We start from the raw sequence: 21847 nt of genomic DNA, 5'->3' as shown, positions 1-21847 counted from the left end.
TATTATGAGCTAAACTGCTTTAAACGTTTTATTTATATAATGCCTAATAACTGAAATATTAAAATTGATAGCAGGGCGAAATGTTTAGGTCCGAGAAAAGTCCAGGATGAGATCCTATGTTTTTATTTAATTTCTACAGAAAGTGCTTAACGGTAAAGACGGCACTAACGGCTCACATACTCGGTGGAGACCAGCAGACTGTTGTACATTTTTTTATTATTTTTGGCCGGCCAAATAAAAAAAAAAACTTCTTCATAAGTGGAATGAAAAGCTGTAAAGATGGCAGTAAAAAAGAACAGGTTCGTGAAAGAAATACAAAAAATGTCAGAATACATTTTTAATCAAATGCTTGGAAAGCTTTCATCATAATTTAAATACATTTGTTTTTTAGGAATTGGTGGTATGATTTTTTTCTAAATATCCCAAAAGCTGACATCACTTCGATCGAATTTTCCCCCTCATCAGTTGCAAACTCTGTCTCTTCATCTTAACATCCACTACTTACATAAAATTAGACCCAAGGAAAATTATTGTAAATCTTTTTGTTTGATTCACAATAATTTACATTGAATCAAAACCCAGCCAAGCCAGAGAACTGGTACAACTATAGCATTTTAATTTTAAAATTAACGAGGCTGCTGTCTCATAAAAAAAAAATCATACTATTTAGACTCTTTGACTCTATTTTGACTCTAGAAACAGCCTGGCTCAATGCAATAAACTGTTCACTGTTGCTACATGAGGACCTGCTGGAAGTCAGAGACTTGATTGGCTGGCGGGTTTCATTGGATAGCAAACTTTCACCAACTGGAATAATAATCTGATCTTGACCAGATTGTTTTATAATCAGGATTCAACAGGAATACATGTAGCTGACTTGTTCATTTAGCTCCACCCCTTTTAACTCTGGCCAGCTTCCCTGTTTCTGTCAAATAAAAGCAACCCCACAGCATGATGCTGCCACCACTATGTAGCACATTGGGGAAGGTGTGTTAAGGGTGCCAGTGTTTTCGCCACATACATTGTTTTGCATGTAGGCTAAAAGGTCAGATTGTAGTCAGTCTATTCTGACCAGAGCAGCTTCCTCCAAAGACTACTTCTATCCCCTTTTGTAACAAAATGCAGATTGTGGATTCATTTGCCATTCTTTAAACAATTCAGCTATCTTTGACTCTTCCACTGAGTCCAAATTTCTGAAGTGCATGACCAATAGTTGTCTTATCAAATGATTCTCCCACCTGAGCTGCATATTATCGCAGCCTCTCCAGAGTTGTCATGAGAAGCTGCTTCTCTGATTGTTGCGCTCCTTGTCCTGACTCAGTGTATTTGGACCACTGACTGTGCTCTGTTCAAATGTTAGGATGCCGTTTTATAACCTAACCCTTTATTAAACTTCTTCACAGCTTCATCCCTGACCTGCCTGCTTTGTTCCTAAGTCTTCATAAGCCTGCTTGAGGCTTAGGCGGCTTTGCACTGGATTTTATTTAGAAGTAAAAGAACCAAAGGGGTCTTACTACATATACACGCTGGCATTTTCAGATCTTATTTGAAACACATAAAAAAAAGAAAAAAAATTTTTTTTCCCACCACACAGTAGTGTTGGTTCCATTGTAGCAATACCTTTGCATAGCAGGGCAATGCGGATGTGATGAGTAAAACAAAAATGTTTTATCCAAACTCAAATTTCCTGAATTCCTTTTTTTAAAAGTATAAAATGTTAAATTTATGGCATACGTTTTCACAGGGATAAATTTATATATAGATTCTGCAAAAAAACAAACAAACAAACCTGTAAGCAGTGATGGCAAACGGATGGATAAATGGACAAATAGATGGATAAATGGACAAATAGATGGATAGACCTTAGACAACAGGATAGAACATAAAGACTGGAAATGCCGCTATTCTCCTTCCTCTATTTTCTTTTCTTATCCAGACGCTTTAAATCCAATTTCACACATTTCCAAATTGTATAGGGTCCCTAAAATAGAGGATCCAACATAATTTTGTTAAATTTTCATTACATCTCATAGTGTTAACTCAGATATGAGTGTTTTTAATATGGACTACAAAAGTTGCAAAAAAAAAAAAAAGCAGCTCCGACACTGGTGTCAAATCCAAAATAAGATATTATAAATCAGATTTCCTACAGCTTTGCATTAGTTTTGACATTATATTGGAATGTATAATTCATAATCAGACAGCAGCTCTACGTTATTACCTTAAATATATGGACGGACGATTCTTTGTACCGGTCCCTGCTGCATTGTAATTTAATAATCTTTTATTTTCCTTTCAGCTTTCGGGAGAAGAGGAATAAATATATAAAAAAAGATAAGATATGCAGCAGCGCTGCACAATCCACTGGCAAGCGACCAACAGCTCACAGATGTAAAAAAGCACAAAAGAGAGAAGTTACCACCAGATATCCATTTGTATGACGGGGGAGCTGGAGCGTACGTTTAAATGTTTAAATGTCAAAGAAGATGTCATAAGAAACCTCTGCTGAGTCCTGTCATTCTAAATTTGCTGAAAAAAATTATAATACAACCCAGAATCTCCTTCTAACGGAGATAAAGCAACTCTTGAAGCTTTTCAATCTTTTTAATTGTGCTGTGTTTTTTTTTTTTTCTTTTTAAGTGGAGACACTAAAACCTGGTACCGCAACAACTGAGAGCAGAGGAAAGCAACCCTACCACCCAAGACACTTGGTGTTACCAGTCTCATTGACAGAAAACTGACCGTTTGCTTGGTATGTCAGAGGCTTAAGATCCCTTAATTATACTGCTGCTGGCACAATAATGAAGGGGTCAAAATAAATCGGTCACAGCGAGTGCTTTCAAACTGTACGCTCAAGTTCCAGAATAAAGCGTCAGCATTAACTCAAAAATCAGCTCTGTGACCATCTCTGTTGCTGTCATAAAGGCACATCAGTTCCTCCTCGCTCCGTCCTCACGCGTCTCCCACAGAAGAGAATAAAGGTGCAGTGCTGTGTCGAGCTGGCTGTCTTGAAAAGAGTTATAGTTTCAGCGGCGAGCAGCCCGGCACCCCCGGAGAAGCTCTCCTTTTCTTTGCCATCAAGGCCTTTTCCGTCCTGGCACGGCGCACAGTCTTAAGTCAGTGGATTTATAAATGGAAACCCAGTGCTGGTTAACCTCACTGAGAAGCACTCTGCTCTGCAAATTAGTGGCCCGAGTACAAGTTTTTAGTATTGGTATAAAAATATATTTTCTATGCAGGTAGGAAACTATTTTAATGTCTTTCGTTGGCTGTTTTAGAATATATATATATATATATATATAAAAAAAAAAGGACCAGGAGAAAAGTGAAGCTCAACTTCTAATATCATTATTACCACAGAGTTTTAATACTATGTGTAAAACTGGTTCCCTGTAATAAAAAAAAAAAACTTATTGGAGATCATTGATGGTGTAAAAATTGTCAGGCAAGTTTATGACACAGGTGGATTTTTCATTACAATGTGACAGCAGCCAGTACGCTCTTGAAAGATACTCGTCCCCCGCCCCCCCATATTCCAAAAGGAGGGGTCAGCATCCAGCCAATTCAGTTAAATTAAGTATGGATGAAGAATGAATTATCTTGTCACAGCAACGGCTTAGAACAACATTCATTTGACTTCCGGGCTTCTTCAGCTGCTGAGAGCGTTTGCAGTCCCGCAGCACTTGACTTACGCGGGATGTGAACAGCTCTCCTGCAGCTTCCAGCATCTCAGCAGCTACGGTGCAGAGTTGATGTAATCAAAAGCGAGATGCAAACGGAGACGACAGCACAAACCAGGGAACCATGGTGCTGATCCAATGTTTTACATAACATTTGTTAGACAAAGACAATGTCTAGTTGACAGTGTTGAGTCTCTACATGTCTTGCCATGTGCAAAACTATTCACACCCCTTAATTTTCCCCCCAGATTTGATCCCACTGCAGCCATGGATTCCATTGTATTTTCAATTGCGATTTTATTTGACGGAGATTTTGAAACAGAAAAGGTATACACGTTTTTAAATGTGTGTGTTTTTTTTTTTTATTAATAGGAATCTGAAAAGTGTGGCGTGCATTTGTAGATAGTCAATAATTCCTAGAACCGCCTTTCTCTGCAATTACAGCTCCAAGTCATGGCTCTACCAGCTTTACACAGCTCTAGAAACTGAAAATGTTGCCCATTCCTCTTTGCAAAACAGCTCATCTTCAGTCAGATTGGAAGGAGAGCATCTGTGAACGTCTATTAAAACAATTGTCTTGTCACAAATTCTCAGTTGGACTTTGACAGGATCATTCTAATGCATGGATGTGCTTTGATCTAACCCATGCCGTTGTAGCTTTGGCTGTATGCTTCAGGTAGTGTCTTGCTGGAAGGTGAACTCCGACTCCAGTCCCAAGTCTTCCGGAGACTCTAATAGGTTTAGTTCCAGTGTTCCTGTACTTAGCTCCATATATTGTCCCATCATCTCGCACCAGCTTCCTTGTCCTTGCTGAAGAATGCTGCCACCCCTTTATTTTACTTTGGGAAGGGTTTGTTCTTGGGGATGTGTTACGTTCCTCCACACAGCATTTTTCATGCATGTAGGCCAAATAGTTAGACTCAGGTCCCATTAGACCAGTGCACCGTCACATTCTTGCTGTGTCCCCCACGTGGTTTGCTGTAAACTGCAAACGAGACTTTTTATGGCTTTCTTTAACATCAACTTTCTATAGGCCAGCGTTGTGAAGTGCAAATCTCAGTTTTTGTTTATTCTTAAAACCTATTTCCAAGTAATGTATGTATTTTTCAACGACACAACCGTGTTAAGCTGCACCGCGCGCCAAGCTGAGCATGCTGCCCTGTGCCTTCTCGTCATTTTCTGTAAAGTCGTCTGGGTGCCTCAAATCAGAGACAAAGTAAAGCACGTCGACAAAGACAGAGGAAGAGCTAGCAATGACCCAGTATGGAGGTTTGAACGCAAGATTGAAGAGATATTGTAAGCCATTAAAACGATGCCTTGAGATTTGGATGAATATATCCAACTACATGGTGGTAAAAGGTGGCATTACAAGGCTATAAAAATGAGATTTGTCTCTTTATCTTACAAAAAAAGTCTGGCATGAGTGAGTACCAAGTGACAGTTGCCTTCATTAACATATTTGTGCCTCGGTGCACCCAGCTCAGCCCTCTTCTCTCTTGCCTTTGGCTCTAGCCCCGTGGCGAGCGCAGCTCATACCTCCGTAAAACCAGCCTCATAACTGCGCCTTCTACGTATTCTCCACCCTGAGCTGCAGATCTCTGTAGCTCCTCCAAAGTTACCCCGGGGCTCTTGACTGCTTATGGACTTTAGTTAAGGTTATCAGGGTAAATAAAGGGTATAACTTTCAGATTTCACTTTCCATTATATTTTACTTTGTGTTGTTCTACCACATAAAATCTAAATAAAATAAAAGAATGTTTGTGGTTGTAACATGACCAAAGTTGCAGGGCGTCGTATATGAACCTAAAAAAAAGGGGGTCACACTACAATTCACATGTGCAACGCATTGTAAATTAAGCATTTGCCTGATGGTGTGAAACCCCCTGTACAGCACCCATCCTTCATTCAGACAAGGAAACAAATGTGAAAACACCTCTGGCTACTTATGGACTGTTTGCTGAATTACTCACAGCGTCATGGCAGGACGTGTAGACAATGTGAACCTGCTTCAGATCCCTATCTAGGAAGTGTCTGCGTATGGCAAGGACGTTGCAGCCGCAGCAGTTGTCCTCTTCCACAGTCACCGACTGAGACAAGCGCGAGCCAGACACCGACGTGCAGCTGGGGCAGAAAGAGAGGTGGAGGTGGGGAGAGAGAGGGGAAAGATCAGTGTCGGATTGTTCAGGAGACTGCCGATGAAGGGGATCGAACAGACATGCAGCAACAGCGAGTAAGATAACAGGGATATAATTAGCATCCCGGTGCAGGAAATCTGGGTACGAGCGTGTGATAAATTCAACACTGCTTGTGTCAGTGAGTGGGTCTAACTGGAGTGGTATTGTCTCGGTGGATTACCACTTGGCGAGTGTTGACGCATGCGAAATCTGATCTGCGCTGAAGAGGCTCAAGAGACACGGAAACCAAACAGATATAAATGTGCGGGTGTGTGTTTGAGTGCTTACGGGCAGGAGCTGGCGAGGCGGCACAGTCCACAGCCAGGCTTCCTCATCAGGTACATGGGCCAACCGTATGCAGCCAGGGCAAAGAGCATGTAATAACACACCTCCTTGTACATGTTCATCTCCGTCTTGCAGGAGCAAACACGAAAAGATGCATTACAGTGAGTGGGACAGGAGAGACAGCACTTTATTTTCAATTACGTTAATATCTTGAAATTTGATGTCTTTAACTCTGGCTCCATCAGTCTATTACACAAAAGAAACTCACAGAGTTCTTGAGGTCCAGGTATCTGGTACTACGAGTAACTGGTATTCCCGACAAGAACGCTATAATGTCATTGTTGGCCTGTAGACAAAAAAGGAGAACAGACGTTACATTTAAAATGCACTCATTTACTTCCATTTAAAAGTCAATATTTCAAAGGGTGATACCTGGCCCAGGACGTTGGATCTTTTTGACCTCTGTGTCTGGCGGAGAAGCACTAGTCCAGCGATGATATCACTTGGCACGATGTCCAGATCTCTGAAGAATTCTGCAAACAGGCTGGCCACTTCCGAATAGGCATCCTGGTTGTGAAAGCAACAGATAGCAGGAAACGGTGACAATACAAATAGCAGAACGCTTGGGGAAATCAGCTTTGGAGCAGAGCATCGCATTGGCTCACAGTCGGCATAGTAGTATCAATGTGTGCAATGTTGCAACGCCAGGATGGCTGTAGTATTTCTGGGGCCACGCATCAAGACTCTAGCAGGACGGGCCTTCAACGCTAAGAATTTATATAGATCTTGGTGACCAAGATGCTAACGCTCAAGGAGAAAGGCGATGATGGAACAGAAAGAACGAGGAAAAAGTAGTTTGGCTGAAAATCAATACTGTCAAATTCAACAACAATGTTGTAATTTCATGTTTTCGTAATATTATGCAGCATGGATCAATATGTTAACATTTAAACCAACCTATGTTGTGTAGACTGCGTATTATCAGTCAGGAGCCCGGGAGGGCAATGTGAAACTGATTGGGTTCACTTGCTTCACATCATTGTAACCAACAGCAAGTCTCTCACAAATAAATTTAAGACATCATCAATAAGAAACTTATGGACCCGTTTGCTTCATGCGAGATAAGAAGCGGGGAAATAACATGGTGGGGGACCGCCACCAAATGCAAATTTGTTGACCTCTAAAAAAATTAAAAAGCTAAAAAATAAAAAGGACCCAGCGTTGATTTGATGGTTCCCTGAATCTCCCAGGAACAGCCTTTACCTTTCAAATCAGACTTGTTGATTGGAGCCAATACAAACGGTTATATGTTGGTCACATTAAAGCATCCGTTTTGACTTGCACACACTGTGGACTCTGTGTGATCAACGAATTCATGAAGCATTTCAGTCACTGATAAGAAACCGAGCTAAAACAGTGTAATTTAAAGAATACGTATAAAGTTTCACTTCATTTCTCTTACCTTTTCCTTTTACAATGAAAATGGAAAAGAAGTTCAAGAATTGTTGATACTCACCGATTGTGTATCCTGGGCTCTTGTGCAGCACATGAAGAACTTCAGTCTTCTGCTCCAGCTGCTGGCCTGGCCTTCTTCTAGCCTGTGTCTAAAAGCAAGAATAGCACAAAGATCTCCTGACGGTCACAAATCCGTTATAGCAAAAGACAAATTGGACGTCAGAAGCGGCGCTGTGTCACTATAAACAGAGTCGCAGAGAAGAATTCACAGAGCCTCGTTGTACCTGAGAGTGTATGTAGTTAGGTTCCGCTGGCGCCGACGGGTTGCTTTGAGTTTGACAAACGTCCGACCCGTAGGATCGAAGGTGCACATGAGGGTAATGCAAACGCTGAGTATCACCAGCCAATTACACGCAACGATTCCTGCACGAGATTTGAAAAGGATGGTTTAATTCAAATATTAAAAAGGTTGCTTTTGTTCTAGTGTCACCTTTTAATCATTTGTTCACCTACCCAAAGCCAAGTTCTTTGCGGTGACATCGGAGCACGGCTGGTAATACTGGACAAGCCAGGCGATGCCTACGACAGCATACACTAGCTCAACTAGTAGAATAGCTAAAAAAAAAGATAAAAAGTAGAGGATTCCTGTTAAAAATACAGTATTTCCAACTACATACAGTTAAAACTGTAGTTTGTAACTTGAACTAATCATCTGCTGTGAAGGATCCTCATGGTCTCATACCTAGTCTGATGTAGATCACATACTGCACCGCTTCCCTGGGCTGCGTGTACAAAATGCTGCCCCTCATGCTCAACCACATGATGGCGCTCTCACATATTAGGCAGCTGACAAGGATGCCCAAGTACCCTCGGCCATGGTCCACCAGCGTGATGGAGCACGACAGCTCAGAGCCGTAGCCAAGGCCGAAGAGAACCACGGACAGAACCACCAACCTGGGCGGGAGAGACACGAGAGAAACTTGCCTTTCTGCAGAGGTTTACAGGTAAATCCCATAAGCCGACACGACATTATGAATAGGCCGCCGCTGTGAAGACGGGTGGGAATCCGTGAAGCTGCCGAAATGGTGACTCACCAGATGCAGTGCAATAAAAAAAGGAAGAGGGCGGGCAGCACGAGGTCATCACTGCCAACTGACCAGCGCCGCCGAAACATCACCATCCCAGGCATCACTGCCCTGTGAGGGAGGGGGGAAAAAAAAGAGGTCTCAAAACTCACATCAGAAGGATTTTCCAATTATTTTTTTCAATCTTACATCCAAAATCATCAATATCACGTTCTTTTCTACGACACATTTTCTCTCAGCCCGAGTCGTCGCCCAGCTAAGAGAAATGAGAATAGCGAAACCTGTGATGAACCTTCAGCAGAGATGGCTTTAGATTACAGAAAGTCATACCGTGGATGTCAACATTAGCAACACTATTTTATTCAAATAAATAATATCTTAAAAGCTCTCCACTGAGAAGCAGAGGTGAGGGAGATGGCATTTAGAAAAATAATGACACGTTGAAAGGGGGGGAAACAGGTCGGGTCAAAAAGAAAGAAAAACAAGATTTGATAAATTATACAGTGGTTTGGTGAGAAAAGCTGCTTTAATTTCATGCCACCTTTAAAAAGACAGGTTACTGTCATCCTGTAGGGTAAAAATAACTTTACAGCACAGAAAAAAAACTAGAAATCCGACCATAGAACAATTGGCTGCGTCCATGCACTGCAACATATTACACACCTATCCAATCTACAGTGAGCTGATCAACTCCGTAGATAACTCCTGTAACTCGAAAGCCATAACTTAAGCAATTACAGATTATCAGCAAATGATATTATCTAACGTCATTCGATTGTCCACAGAAATGTACTCTCACTGATCAAAACAAACTCTGCATGTAGAAGTAAGTCAGCTTCACTCTTAACCTTTGATGATTTATGGCAGTCCCTTTTCTCCCTCTATGTGCAGGGCTTCTGCTTTGCTGCCTTAGAAATTCATTTGACTGTGACTTATGCTTTTACATAAAGTACTAAGGATGTACCAATATACCAATATATGGGGACCAAAAAATAAATAAATTAAAAATGGCCACGCCATTTACATCGCTTCACTGCTTCAGTTAAATAACCTACAACCCTGTGTTGTATCACTATCACTGTCATATGACCAAACATATACCACATGGCCAACTTTCTACCATCCTGGAAGACACACACACACACATACGGTGACGGAAAGGAAATAAACAGACGTTGTTAATGTCGGACCAGTTTTACTTTAAGGACCATACCGATATATGTGTAAAAAAAAAAAAAGAAAGAAAGAAGACTAACATCAGCAGATAACAATACTAACGCATCCCTATGAATTAACCAGGTAGCCAATCATGGTAAACCTGTAGGGTCCAGATAGTTTTTCTGTTTTCTTTCTCTGTTAAACCGATTAGTCAGCATAATCTTCCTACACATTTCATTGAATGTTTTAAAACAGGGGTGTTTAAATATTTTGTCAAAAAGTTATATTCATCTAATAGTTTCAGTTAAACTAGCATGCTTTGTATGAGTTAAAACTGAGGTAGCAAAAACGCTTTCACAGGTTATCACCTACTGTTAGGCATATTTGATCCTTTAGCTCAGACACTGGGGAGAAACACGCTTAGTTGCCAGACATTGAAAGGAAGCCGTGAGAGTGGCTCGGATAATTACACGTTGTTACTTGGACAAATTGGCAAAGTCCTTAACAGAACTGTTTTCTGAAATGCAATACATTTTGTTTTTAAAATAAGTTCATTTGAATTCAGAGAATTCCCAAGCCCACAACCAAAGAAACTCTTGATGGGTTTCAGAAAGCAAAATTAAAGATTGTCCACCAGACATTTAATATAGTTCTGCATGTGTGTTAACAGTTATTCCCTGTGTTTTATCCATAACTTAATTATTTGGCTACTTTGCTTTGGTTATTTGTTGTTGTTTTTTTGCCAACATCTGGTGTGAATTTCATGTCTGTAGAAATATGAGAAATACTTTTACTCTGGAAACCAATGACAATTTCAAATGTTCCACCTGTAATTAAATCTAAAGGAAGGAATCAAAGGTAAAAAAAAAAATGGAAGAAAGTCAAAAACATGCATTAAGGTATCTCTGCACCCACCTACACAGTTCTCAGTAAGGCTGTAGAGTATTACTGAAGACCTCGTGAACTGTTTCAACAAAACTCTGTGTTTGTCAGAGGCAAACAAGAGGGTTACTTGTGTTAGTAAGACAAGCTTTGTGCCAAAAACAAGTCATCTTATGTTAACTTGCAACAGAGAAGCACAGGCCAGAATGCCTTAAAAATAATACTAATAGTTTTCTATAATTAACTATAGAGAACATAATTGTACCTGTTGAAGTCTGAACTGCTTTACCCGAGGTAAAAGAAGTTGTCTGTTCATTAATTTTTGGCACACACAAAAAACCTAAAGCATTTTTAAAATAACAAATAAACAAAATCTACTTGACTTTGGTGCTCAAATTCAAAAAGTTAAAACGTTTCTGATATAGCTGCATTACATACGAACTGAAATATTGGAAACATTGTATTTATGTTCAATGATTATGGCTTAGATCTAATGAAAACTAAATCCACTGACTCAGACAGTCAGAATAATCTATGTAAATTGTGTTAATAGTAAGTATATTTTATTTATAAAGAAACTTTAACAGAAGAATCACTAAGCGCTTTCAGGAAGACAGAGCATAAAACCTAAAGCGTGACTTACTAAAAAACAATAACAATGATATAGAGATAATGAAAAATAAAAACAATATTCAGAAAAGATCCTAAGGAAATATCATTTTTGAGCAAGAATGCCTGCAGCTGCTTTTGAAATGAGTCAACACTCAAGGCAAAGTAAAACAAAGTGGCTCGTTCCACATCCGAGGTCCAACATTCTGGAAGGAGCGTTCCCCTTGAGTTTTATACCTGGTCCTTGTGACTACGAGTAGATTTTATCTTGAGGACCGGAGGGCGTGAGTCTGAGTACATGGTTTTGGCAATTCAGCGGTGTAGGAAGGAGCTTGAACAAGCAGGGCCATGAAAATCCCAATTAACCCTAAAATGAACAGGTAACCAATGCAAAGACAGTAAAACATGAGGTGACGCGGCTCCTCTGTGCGTTCAAGTTAAGACTCTCACTGCAATCGTGGACCATCTTAAAGTGTTTAAGGACTTCACTGTTGAAGTATGTGGAAACAGTGCAGACAAGAGGAATGAATAACCAAGTCAAGTTCCTGTTTGGACCCCAACCTGATTAGTATGGAAATGTTTGTCAAACGACAGGTTTTGGAAAAGCTGTTGTGAATGACCTTCAAGAGACATAGATTTGCTAAAAAACCAAAAAACAACGCCTTATTCGGAATAAAAAAAAAAGGATTAGTAGAAATGTCGAACTACTAAAAAGTTTGTCATGCACTGTTCTGTATATCTGCTCAATAAATGGTCAGGGCTCCTTCTGCATGAACTACAGCACCAATGCGGCATGGCAAGAAGGTGATAAGCTTGCGGCTCAGCTGAGGTGTTCAGGAGGTCCAGGTTGCTTTAATAGCGTCTTTCAACTCGTCTGCATTGCTGGGTACGGAGCAACGCCAACTCCATTGACTGCCTATGGGATTTAGGCCAAGCCAGTTTGCTGGCTAATCAGACTGATCCCATGGTCATTAAGGCAGGTACGGGCACCGCTGCAGGCTGATGCCAAGTCTTGCTGGTAAATGAAATCAGCATCTTTATAAAGCTTTACCGCAGAGGGAAGCAACGAGTAGCTGTCACATTTCCTTGTAGGTGGCTGCACATGGCTCCTGAAATCATCGCCATCTGTGGGAATGTCACAACAGACCTCAAACAACTTGGGTACTGCGCCTTTCCTCTCTTCCTACGGGGTCCTGATTTCCCAAAAGTACGTTTAGTTTCATCTGAAAAGAGGAGTTTGGACCACTGAGCAACTCTCCAGTCATTTTATTCTTAAGTCACCAGTAAGAAGCTTCTACTGTACTTTCTGGTTTGAGAGTGGCTTGAAACAAGGAATGCCAGAGCTGTAGCCCGTGTCCTGGATAAGTCTGTGTGTGGTGGTTCTTCAAGTACGGACTCAAGCCACAGTCGACACCGCGTGAATCTCCCCACAAATTCTTGAATGGGCTACGCAGCACGATACGGTCAATTATCGCTGCTCGTGGACCTCTTTCCAGCACTTTTTTTCATTCCACCCAACTTTTCTTTGATATGCTTCTTTAATACAACCATCTTCTTAAGCAATCAGCCTTTGCAGCTTACCCACCTGTCGACCCAGCAGTCTTCCCAATGATTCCCTATGTAATATTCTACTTCTCTGGTAAGTTTAATGATGGGTTAGTTCATTAGCCGTGGGCCATAATCATCAAAATTAACAAAATGAATAACCATGAAACATGTCACGGTGTATAATGAGTGTAAACAATACGTTTCACTTTTAAACTTAGCTACTTAAATACCATTTCATTAATAGTCTGACTTGCTGAGATATACCTGTGCTCCGTGCCGGTCTCTAATTCCTGCTAATAAATGCTACAAATCCATCAGTGTCATACCAGATTCATATTTTTTTCTTTTAATAGATAACACAGGCATCTGCACAAACACATTTGCTGAGGTTATACAATTCACTGCCAACATCTTCAGACAATTCCACGAAAACAGGCTGTGGTAATACACAAAAAAAAAAAACAACAGCAATTGAATAGTAAAAGCAGAAAGAACAAAAATCAGTTTCTGTTGAAAGAAAGTGTCTTTTCTCATGTTCAACGAGAAAGATGCAATTTGATGAGTAACACTAGATGTAAAGCAATCTTTACAGCCAGTGTTACTCTACATCCAAGAATATAGACCTTACCCAGCCACATTAACGGCTCTAACTATTGTGACGCATTAAAGTGGAAATGAGTCACTTCATAGTCCCTCGTGTCTTCTGGATATTAATGACCACTGTAAAAAAGATACATGGGGAACTTTCTCCACATAACAGGATGTTGAAACCATTGTTTTCCTCCTTTCTGGACTGCCAACAGGAAGCAGTGACTGGTGGAACTAGTTTTCTTGTGAATGATTTTAATTTAAAAAGGCAGAACCTGCTCGGCGTCCCGTTGTAAAATGCCTACTACAGCGGGGGGAAAAAATTAACAGAGACAGACATTTACCATCTTTGAGTAAACAAACTTGTCTAAACCAAGCTATAAATGTGCCTGTACAAGACCATAATGTGAGCGTTACTACTTTTTAATTGCATGCTGTTTTGCATGCTGTATAAAAAAAACAAAGTTGTATTCAGGCGGGGGGGAACAATAAATAAATAAATAAATAATCCCCATTTCCAGTGAGATGACACAGCCACCCATGAAAAAAATACCTCTATCAGGAAGAAGAAGATAAGAAAGAATTAAGAGGAAAGGAAAATGAACAACTAAAGTTTCCCAAATTTTTTATTTAGGCCACAACAATCAGGTCAACGAAACCATGAGAGTCCCCTTTTAAAACCGAGAGTGTGTACGAAATCCTCAGAGACACATTTATCAGTACTCTCCTCTGGGCAGATTGTTGAAACATTATTTTTTTTTTTACTCCCACCAGAGGCTTCAGCAGTAAGAAAGTGACATAATTAATGATCATAAAGGGATCAGGATTTATGATCCAGTCTTTTTTTATAATAGTACAGCTGCACACTTTGCTCAGGAAACTATTAAACCCCACTTGAAGCCGCTCAGCACATACAAATACAAGTTGGTACTCTGACGTATAACAAATTAATAATCCGGGTAGATGCTAAAAGAAAATTGACGTACAGTCAATGGGGGGAAAAAAATAACATTTTCATGAATGTCAATACAGTAAAAAACGAAGTACACCCCCATGAATGAGTCGCCTGCAGAATCACCTTTAGCAGCAATATCTGCAAATTGCTGCTAAAATAAGTCTCAATTGTGAAGGAACTTTGGCCCACTCCTCAGACCCACTCTTGAAATCATTGAAGTTTGTGAGCATTAGTTTATGTACAGCTATCTAAGGTCCCCGCAAACCCATTCATGAGGATGAATCTGAACGTTGACTGGACAACTGCAACATCTTATGTCTATTGTTGTTAAAGCTTCATGTTATAGATTTTGCTCCAGGAGCTCCATTCAGATTAGTCTTTCGTTCCATGGTCTACAGGTCTATAAACACCTCGCGGTCAATTGAACGGCCCCAAAACGGTAGTCGTCCCACTACTGTTAAAAACGCTAATCCAACCTCCGGAGGTCCAAGCTTCAGAAGTCAAAACAAAGGCCTCGCGTTTGACTGCAGATTATCCTGGAGCAGTTCCTGGTTGACTCACAAACTGCAAGGTGATCATGTCCTGTGACTGCAGAGCAAACCCAAATTATTAGCCCTCCGCCACCGTGCTTCACTGTTTTCAAGGGCATTTGTGCTGATGTGCAGTGTTTAGTCTTCGCCAAACATCCCACTATGAATGTCAACAATCTTAGCATTTGTCCAATCTATTCAGATGCATGATTCCAGAATTCGTTCGTTATGCTGCTTTGCAAAGCCATACTCTTTTAGACGGAGAAGAGGCTCTCTGCTGTCAAATCCTGCAAATTATCACTTAAGCCTTCTTCTCATTGCACCGTCAAGCGGGAACATTGAACATGCTAACTGAGGTTTGTCGAGTCTGGGATGGAGCTATTGATTTTTTTTTGTTTTTTGGAATCTCTCAGAGCATTGCATGCTTTGAGCTGGAGGTCGGTTTGGTGGGATGTCCCCGCCTGGAAACAACAGCAGCTTTTTAAATGTTATCCAATGTGAATATTCCTTCTCACAGGAGAATGGTGGACTGGCTGAGTGTAGCTTTTCCACACACAGCGTCTCCATTTTGCCTTTAAATGTTAAATAAATGCTAGTTGGATTTAGTCTTGTGTTTTGTAAGCCTAAGATTAGATTTCCATATTTTTACAATTTGTTTTAGGTCACATTGGTTGTATCCTAATACCCAAGACAATGGAGCTGAAAGAGGGTGCACTTTCTATTTATCCTGACTAGCTGTTGTTTCAGATCGTATCTACAAGATGCAATCTTTCATCACAACTCAAACCAAGTGGGTTAAACCCTCCAAAGAAGAACAAAGAAAAGAAAAACAACCTCAGTATGAGTTCTTGCAGTGCAAAAGACTGAGTGTCAAAATCTGCTTCTCTCCACACATCTAGGAATAATCCAAGGTGTAGATCTGCAGGGACAGACAGTCTGTGTTATTCTCTGTTACTTTTAGTTTCAAACAAATAAACTATCCTTTTATGGTATCAAATCACGTCATCGCTATTGCGAGGAATAACCTCCCATAATAATCACTGGTGTTTTTGTTGCAGTAATTATTAGATCAATGCAAGATATAGGTAAATATTTGTTCTACGTTGATAAAGACAAAATAAATTTTACAGGCAAATCTGGAATATGTTCAAAGATATTTACTCTCTTTCACAAAACACACACACAAAATACACAAGTTATGCAAGCAGTGCTGCTGCTAGAAAAAGTGCCACAATTTGGGCAAATGGGTATGGCTCAGTTTATTTTTAGCGCTGAATATACCAAAATATTTCTTGGTATTTTACAACCGTAGTTTATATAATACCATGTATGGGACTGAATTAAGGAGGTACTATCAGACGGTAAAATACATAAATAAATAAATTAGTTAATCACCACATCAACAAGTTTCACATGAATAGCAGCCATACTGGATTTGGCGTTGGGTATTGCTGTGAAACAAACTTTCAAAGTCAGAACAGTACGTTTCCTAAAGAAAAAGAAAAAATTTAAAAAACAATCTAAACAACCCTGAACACTTTCAGCAACAACGTGACAAGATAGCAACGGGGTAGTTTGTTTTTCAAAGTTCATTGTGTGTCTCTAATTAGAGGTATAGCAGCATTACATTATGTTATTTTCTTATTTAGCGGGGGGGGGGGGGTATACTTTATATTTCTTCAATGGTAAATTTCTGTTGTTCCACATACTGAACTGTGTGATACCTTTTTATACATCTATCGACAACTTGGGTGGGCGGATAAAGCTCCAGAATCTTCCATATGTTGGCAAATCATCAATTTGTACAGTGGCGAAAACAAAATCCAGCCAATCGATCTTGCAATCAGCTTTCAACGATCACTAATGAGAACGGGGCTCTCTGCGTCTAATTTCACTGAAGACGACTGATGTTTCGTGTACCATCCTCACTAATAGCTGTTGCCTCCTCAAGGGCCTTCCCATCCATCAGCCATGAGGATGTCAGCCCATTAGTGGTGCTGTTTAGGCTGCTGCTGTCCACATTAGCAGATACATATATTGTCCTCACAAAAGTCAAATGCTAAGATATTATACAGACATATGGGCACCGCAATTTGTTTTTCTTTTTTTTTTCCCTTTTGTTTTGCATCTTCCTTTGCTTACAAAATTCTGCTAAAAAAACAGCAGAAAGCCAAATAAGGATATCTGGACTTTAGAGGGATGCATATTTGGGATACCTTTGTAAAAAAAAAAAAAAAAAATTAAAGTTACAAGTACAAGTTACAAGTAGAGCCGCTGCTCCTCCACGTCGAGAGGAGCCAGTTGAGGTGGCTCGGGCATCTGGTCAGGATGCCTCCTGGACGCCTCCCTGGAGAGGTGTTCCGGGCACGTCCCACCGGGAGGAGACCCAGGGGAAGACCCAGGACACGCTGGAGGGACTATGTCTCCCGGCTGGCCTGGGAACGCCTTGGGATTCCTCCTGAGGAGCTGGCCCAAGTGGCTGGGGAGAGGGACGTCTGGGCCTCCCTACTGAAGCTGCTGCCCCCGCGACCCGACCCCGGATAAGCGGAAGACAACGGACGGACGGACGGAAGTTACAAGTTATTCAGGACAGCAATTATTAAATAAAGTACTCCATAATGACAGTGACTGTTCACATGCCCATAATTAAATACAGAGCGTTACAGAAGCATAAATACACCTTGAACTTTTCCACATTCTGGCCAAACCACAAACTTCTGTTTTGTTGTGTTCCTACATGACAGAACAAGTTTGATAAGTGGTGCATAATTATGGAGTTTTTTCTTTTTTTTTTCTTTTTTACAAGTAAAAATATGTAAAGCGTGGTGAGAATTTGTATTTAGCACACATGAGTCGATAATTTTAGAACGACCTTTTGCTGCAAAAATAGCTGCGGTTCTTGTGTGCCACATCTCTACCATTTTGCACATCTAAAGACTGAAACTTTTGGTCATTCTTCTTTAGAATCTGGATAGATGGTGTCAGTCAGGTCACCTAAGTTTTCAAAACTTGTAACCTGGTTCTAACATGGTGCAATAAATATATAATACCTTCATCCATTTAAAACACAAATATATTTTGACCTGAACCATTTTATTGTAGCTGTGATTTCATATTTACTGTCATTGTTTTGCTTAAACGGTTGTCCTAGCCATCTTTCCCATTAACTCTGACTACCCTTTATGCTCCTACTGAAATAAAAAAAAATAAAAAAATCAGCCACAGAGCATGATTCTGCCACCACCATGTAGCTCTCTGTCAAAAATGACAACTATTTTCAACTAATAGCTGTCCTCTCAACAGGTTCTTCCACCTGTAGAGTGGATCTGTGCAGCTTCTCCAACGTTACCATGGCCTCCTGGCTCCTCTGGTGATGCTCTCCTTCACCCGTCTGTCCGTTGGGGTAGACAGACATGTCTAGGTAGCAATTTTGCCACCTCAATTATATTTTTGGACAACTGAACGGTGTTCTATGAGACATTTAAAACTTCAGGTGTTGATTCATGACCTAACCCTGCTCCTGTTCCCTGGTCTTCATGATGCCGTCTGCTCAGTAATGTTCTCTACCAAAGACCTGAGGCCTACACAGAACTGCTGGATTTATCTTGTGACTAAATTACAAGCAGGTCGAAGCTATCTACTAATTAATGACTTCTGAGGGTATTCGGTAGCACTGGATTTTATTAAGGAGTATTAAAGTCAAAGTGGGACTGAACACAAATGCATACCACACACAAGAGATTTGTATTTGTAAAACAAAAAAACAAAGGGCAGCTATGTATCCTTTTCGTTAAATTTACAGTTATAAACTACCCTTTCTATCGTTTAAAATCCCATTTAACTTTCTGGTCCTACAGTGACAAAACGTGGCAAGGTTCAAAGCGGAGGGATACTTTGGCGAGATACTGTAATGCGTTCTTCCCATACACTCGTTTAGTGGTGTGCTTTATAATATTTCCCCTCTTAGCAATTCACAGACACTTATCCCGCACCTTCTATTAAATATGTATAGCTTGTTTTCTTCACAGTCATACCCTGAACAGCATTGGAGAGGCGTGGTGTTCAAAGTTCACCAAATATACACTGACCTTCCAATCTGAACGACGTGGCAACCCGAGTCAAGAACGACAGCTAAGATACAAGAGGAAATAAGAGAAAGAGCAGGGCTAAATGTGCTTTTGAATAGAGGGTACCCAAACGCATTAATAATCTAAATAACTGCTGTGCAACCACTATGAATATATGGAAATACTGACATAAAGAATATTTAAATTATTGCATACAAATGTCTACATTGCTTTAGGAATACTCTTTATCCTAAACCCTCTTATTAAAGAAACGCATTCTAACATATGTGGAGTGCAGACACAGAAACAAGACAATGTAGAACAAACCCCCCCAGTGACATCTGGAGGATTGGACTTTTTATAAAATACATGGATTCATTCAAAAATGCACCAACACTAAATCCTTCGAAACATGATACTGAGCCAATAAACATAGGACACTTCCAAGTCCGGCTCCCCTTTAGCTGGACAAGGCGTGCCCTCAGTACTAACCGTAAAAAAGATAATACGTTTCAGAAGAGAGCCTACATTCGCCCGCTCAGAGAAGTGATGCACAACACTCGTTGCACACACACAGCTGAAGATTTCCTGCATGATCCTCTTTGGTGTTTTTTTTTTCTGTGGAAATTAAAAACCCATTCATTATTGGTGCTGTGGGGGTGAGAAAAAAAAAAAAAAAAAGCTTCCCAACATCAATGAGTTAATGAGTTAATTCATCCATTTTTATTGAGAATCCTCCTTCTACAGCCCTTCCCATGCCTAAAGCCGGCATTAATGTGGGCAATAATGTCCAAAAACTCGATCCTTCTGTGGTATTTCCAGTCAGCGGACAACTCCATCCTAAACTGCTGCTCTTGACTCTGCCATGATATGCATTCTGCATGAGTCATCCAAACTAAACACTCCCATCCTGGGGGCCTCCATCTGCAACCAAACGGCACGTGTGCTTTTGGAAAGACTGGTATACATTGCTGCATGTGCGTAAAGCTTTTGGGCCCCACACACAGTGTACTGCTGTGTGCCAGGCTGTGACCACGTAACAATGAAGCAACAACAATGCCAGGGACCCCAGTATTTTGGCTTTGTCTCTGATGGGGGAAAAACAAGGAGAAGGGTATGCTGTGGTGTATCTAGAATGTTTGAAAGATGGTTGTATTTAAACAGCACACAAAAATAAACCCAAAGATTTCTATTTTAACAAGGCACATGTACACTTCTCTTAAATCCGGCTGCTTATTATAATCAGCAAATATCTATTTGTCATTGCTGTCAAGCAACGGTTTGGACTCACCTGGTCTCAACGCTCAAGTATCTTCACAGAACAAAGTCAATACATCAACTACGGTACAATGGAAACCAACGACACTAGATCTGGATCTAAAACCCAGAAGCCAGCACTGGTTCCTTTTCCTTGTTTTGCCCAAAGTAAGGTGATCTGGTATGACTAGCAGCTGGCGTTTTAGTTTCCCACTCCTCCATCTCACTCACAGCAAGTCTGCTGCAGCAACGGCAGCGTCAAGAACAAGCTGTGGTGCACACAGACTGCCGCTGCTTGCCGCCTCGTCATTTCTATCACAGTCCCTACCTGTGCAACCTCCTCATCCGTCACCTCAATATGCACGGCGAGTAAAACACCCAAGCTGCCCATCAAACATTTCCAAACACACACAGATCCTGGGAACTGGTTTGAAAACAAACAAAAACAGCCGAGAACCACAAAGCCGCTACCACCACGGAGAAAGACCATTCTGTACTTTTAGAGATGCTGAATATGAAATGACACTAAAAAGCTCTATAATATGTATAAGATCTATATATTTTGGTTCACACTCACTTATTCAGCTCTCCACCTTGACTTCTGTAATAATTTGGCGACTGCAAAATATACACTTTTGAATATTTGTGAATTTTTTTTCAAAGCTGAATTAAATCTGAATTTCTTACTTGAGTAAAGGAGGTCAGTTAATGCTGCAAACTGATAGTCCAGCCACAAATATTTGGATATTTTAATACCTTAAGGGAAAGGAGGTGACCACACAAACCTGTGGTTTAACCAAATGAGACCGTCCACTAAACGATAAGCATGTGTTGCTGCAGTTAGTTTTAAACTGACTCATAACTGAACAGAATGTGCTGCCGTTTCTTGTGTTTTAGTTATGGGTGCTGACAATCTTAAGTCAAGATTTAGCCATGGCTGAAGATGTATAACCCACTTCTGAATGAAAAGAAAAAAAGTGTTCATAAGTAGCTATAACAGAAGCATGAGTTCCAGAATAGTTTTTGCAATTAATAGCTTGCAGATGATCCTTAGGCCCCTCAGATGTACTTGTTTAATTCTTGCAAAAATAAAAAAGATACACCTCTACAGCAAGGAAGAGAATAGCATATTCCTGATTGGCCTAAGGACATGAAGCTCACAATAGATGTTGGTAGCGTCCAACTAATTCACACATTCAAAGGAATCAAGTCCATAAAATATGTGTAAATGACACAAGGGGGAAAAAATGTTGTACACTTACTTAATGTCTACAGCTGATTACAAGCATTTGTTGGTAATGACAACTTTAAGATATCTACTGCATGTAGAAACTAGTCACAGGAATCGCAAATGTTTGATTTTAACCTTTTCTTCCACACAAAATGTCTTCCAATCTTCAAGGATGTGGGATCCCTTCAATTTGATTTATTGTTTTTCTCTGAAACCCTACACTACAGAACAAGGGTAAAAAGGAGAACGAGGAATTCAGACCAATGCATTCCACTTTGTGTACGCCACAACTGAATGATTTCAACGTGAAAAGGAAGAACTGGAAAGCTTGATGTTCTGTTTA

General features: G+C 40.4%; 1 protein-coding gene across 2 annotated transcripts in view; it reads right to left on the bottom strand.

Moving 5' to 3' along the window:
- The window catches only part of dagla (diacylglycerol lipase, alpha), a 51038-nt gene that overhangs the window by 15286 nt on the left and 13905 nt on the right, over positions 1-21847 (bottom strand). For both annotated transcript variants that reach the window (XM_012850702.3, XM_012850703.3), the window contains exons 2-10: positions 8689-8790; positions 8337-8548; positions 8108-8209; positions 7879-8017; positions 7656-7743; positions 6572-6706; positions 6408-6485; positions 6143-6267; positions 5651-5801 (exon numbers count right to left, since the gene is read on the bottom strand). In XM_012850702.3, the coding sequence (XP_012706156.2) occupies positions 5651-5801; positions 6143-6267; positions 6408-6485; positions 6572-6706; positions 7656-7743; positions 7879-8017; positions 8108-8209; positions 8337-8548; positions 8689-8783 (1125 nt within the window). In that variant the 5' untranslated portion in view covers positions 8784-8790. The remainder of the gene's footprint in view (positions 1-5650; positions 5802-6142; positions 6268-6407; positions 6486-6571; positions 6707-7655; positions 7744-7878; positions 8018-8107; positions 8210-8336; positions 8549-8688; positions 8791-21847) is intronic.

This window comes from Fundulus heteroclitus, unplaced genomic scaffold (genome assembly GCF_011125445.2).
Source record: "Fundulus heteroclitus isolate FHET01 unplaced genomic scaffold, MU-UCD_Fhet_4.1 scaffold_38, whole genome shotgun sequence".
Classification (NCBI taxonomy): domain Eukaryota; kingdom Metazoa; phylum Chordata; class Actinopteri; order Cyprinodontiformes; family Fundulidae; genus Fundulus; species Fundulus heteroclitus.
This window is presented reverse-complemented; position numbering and strand designations above follow the sequence as displayed.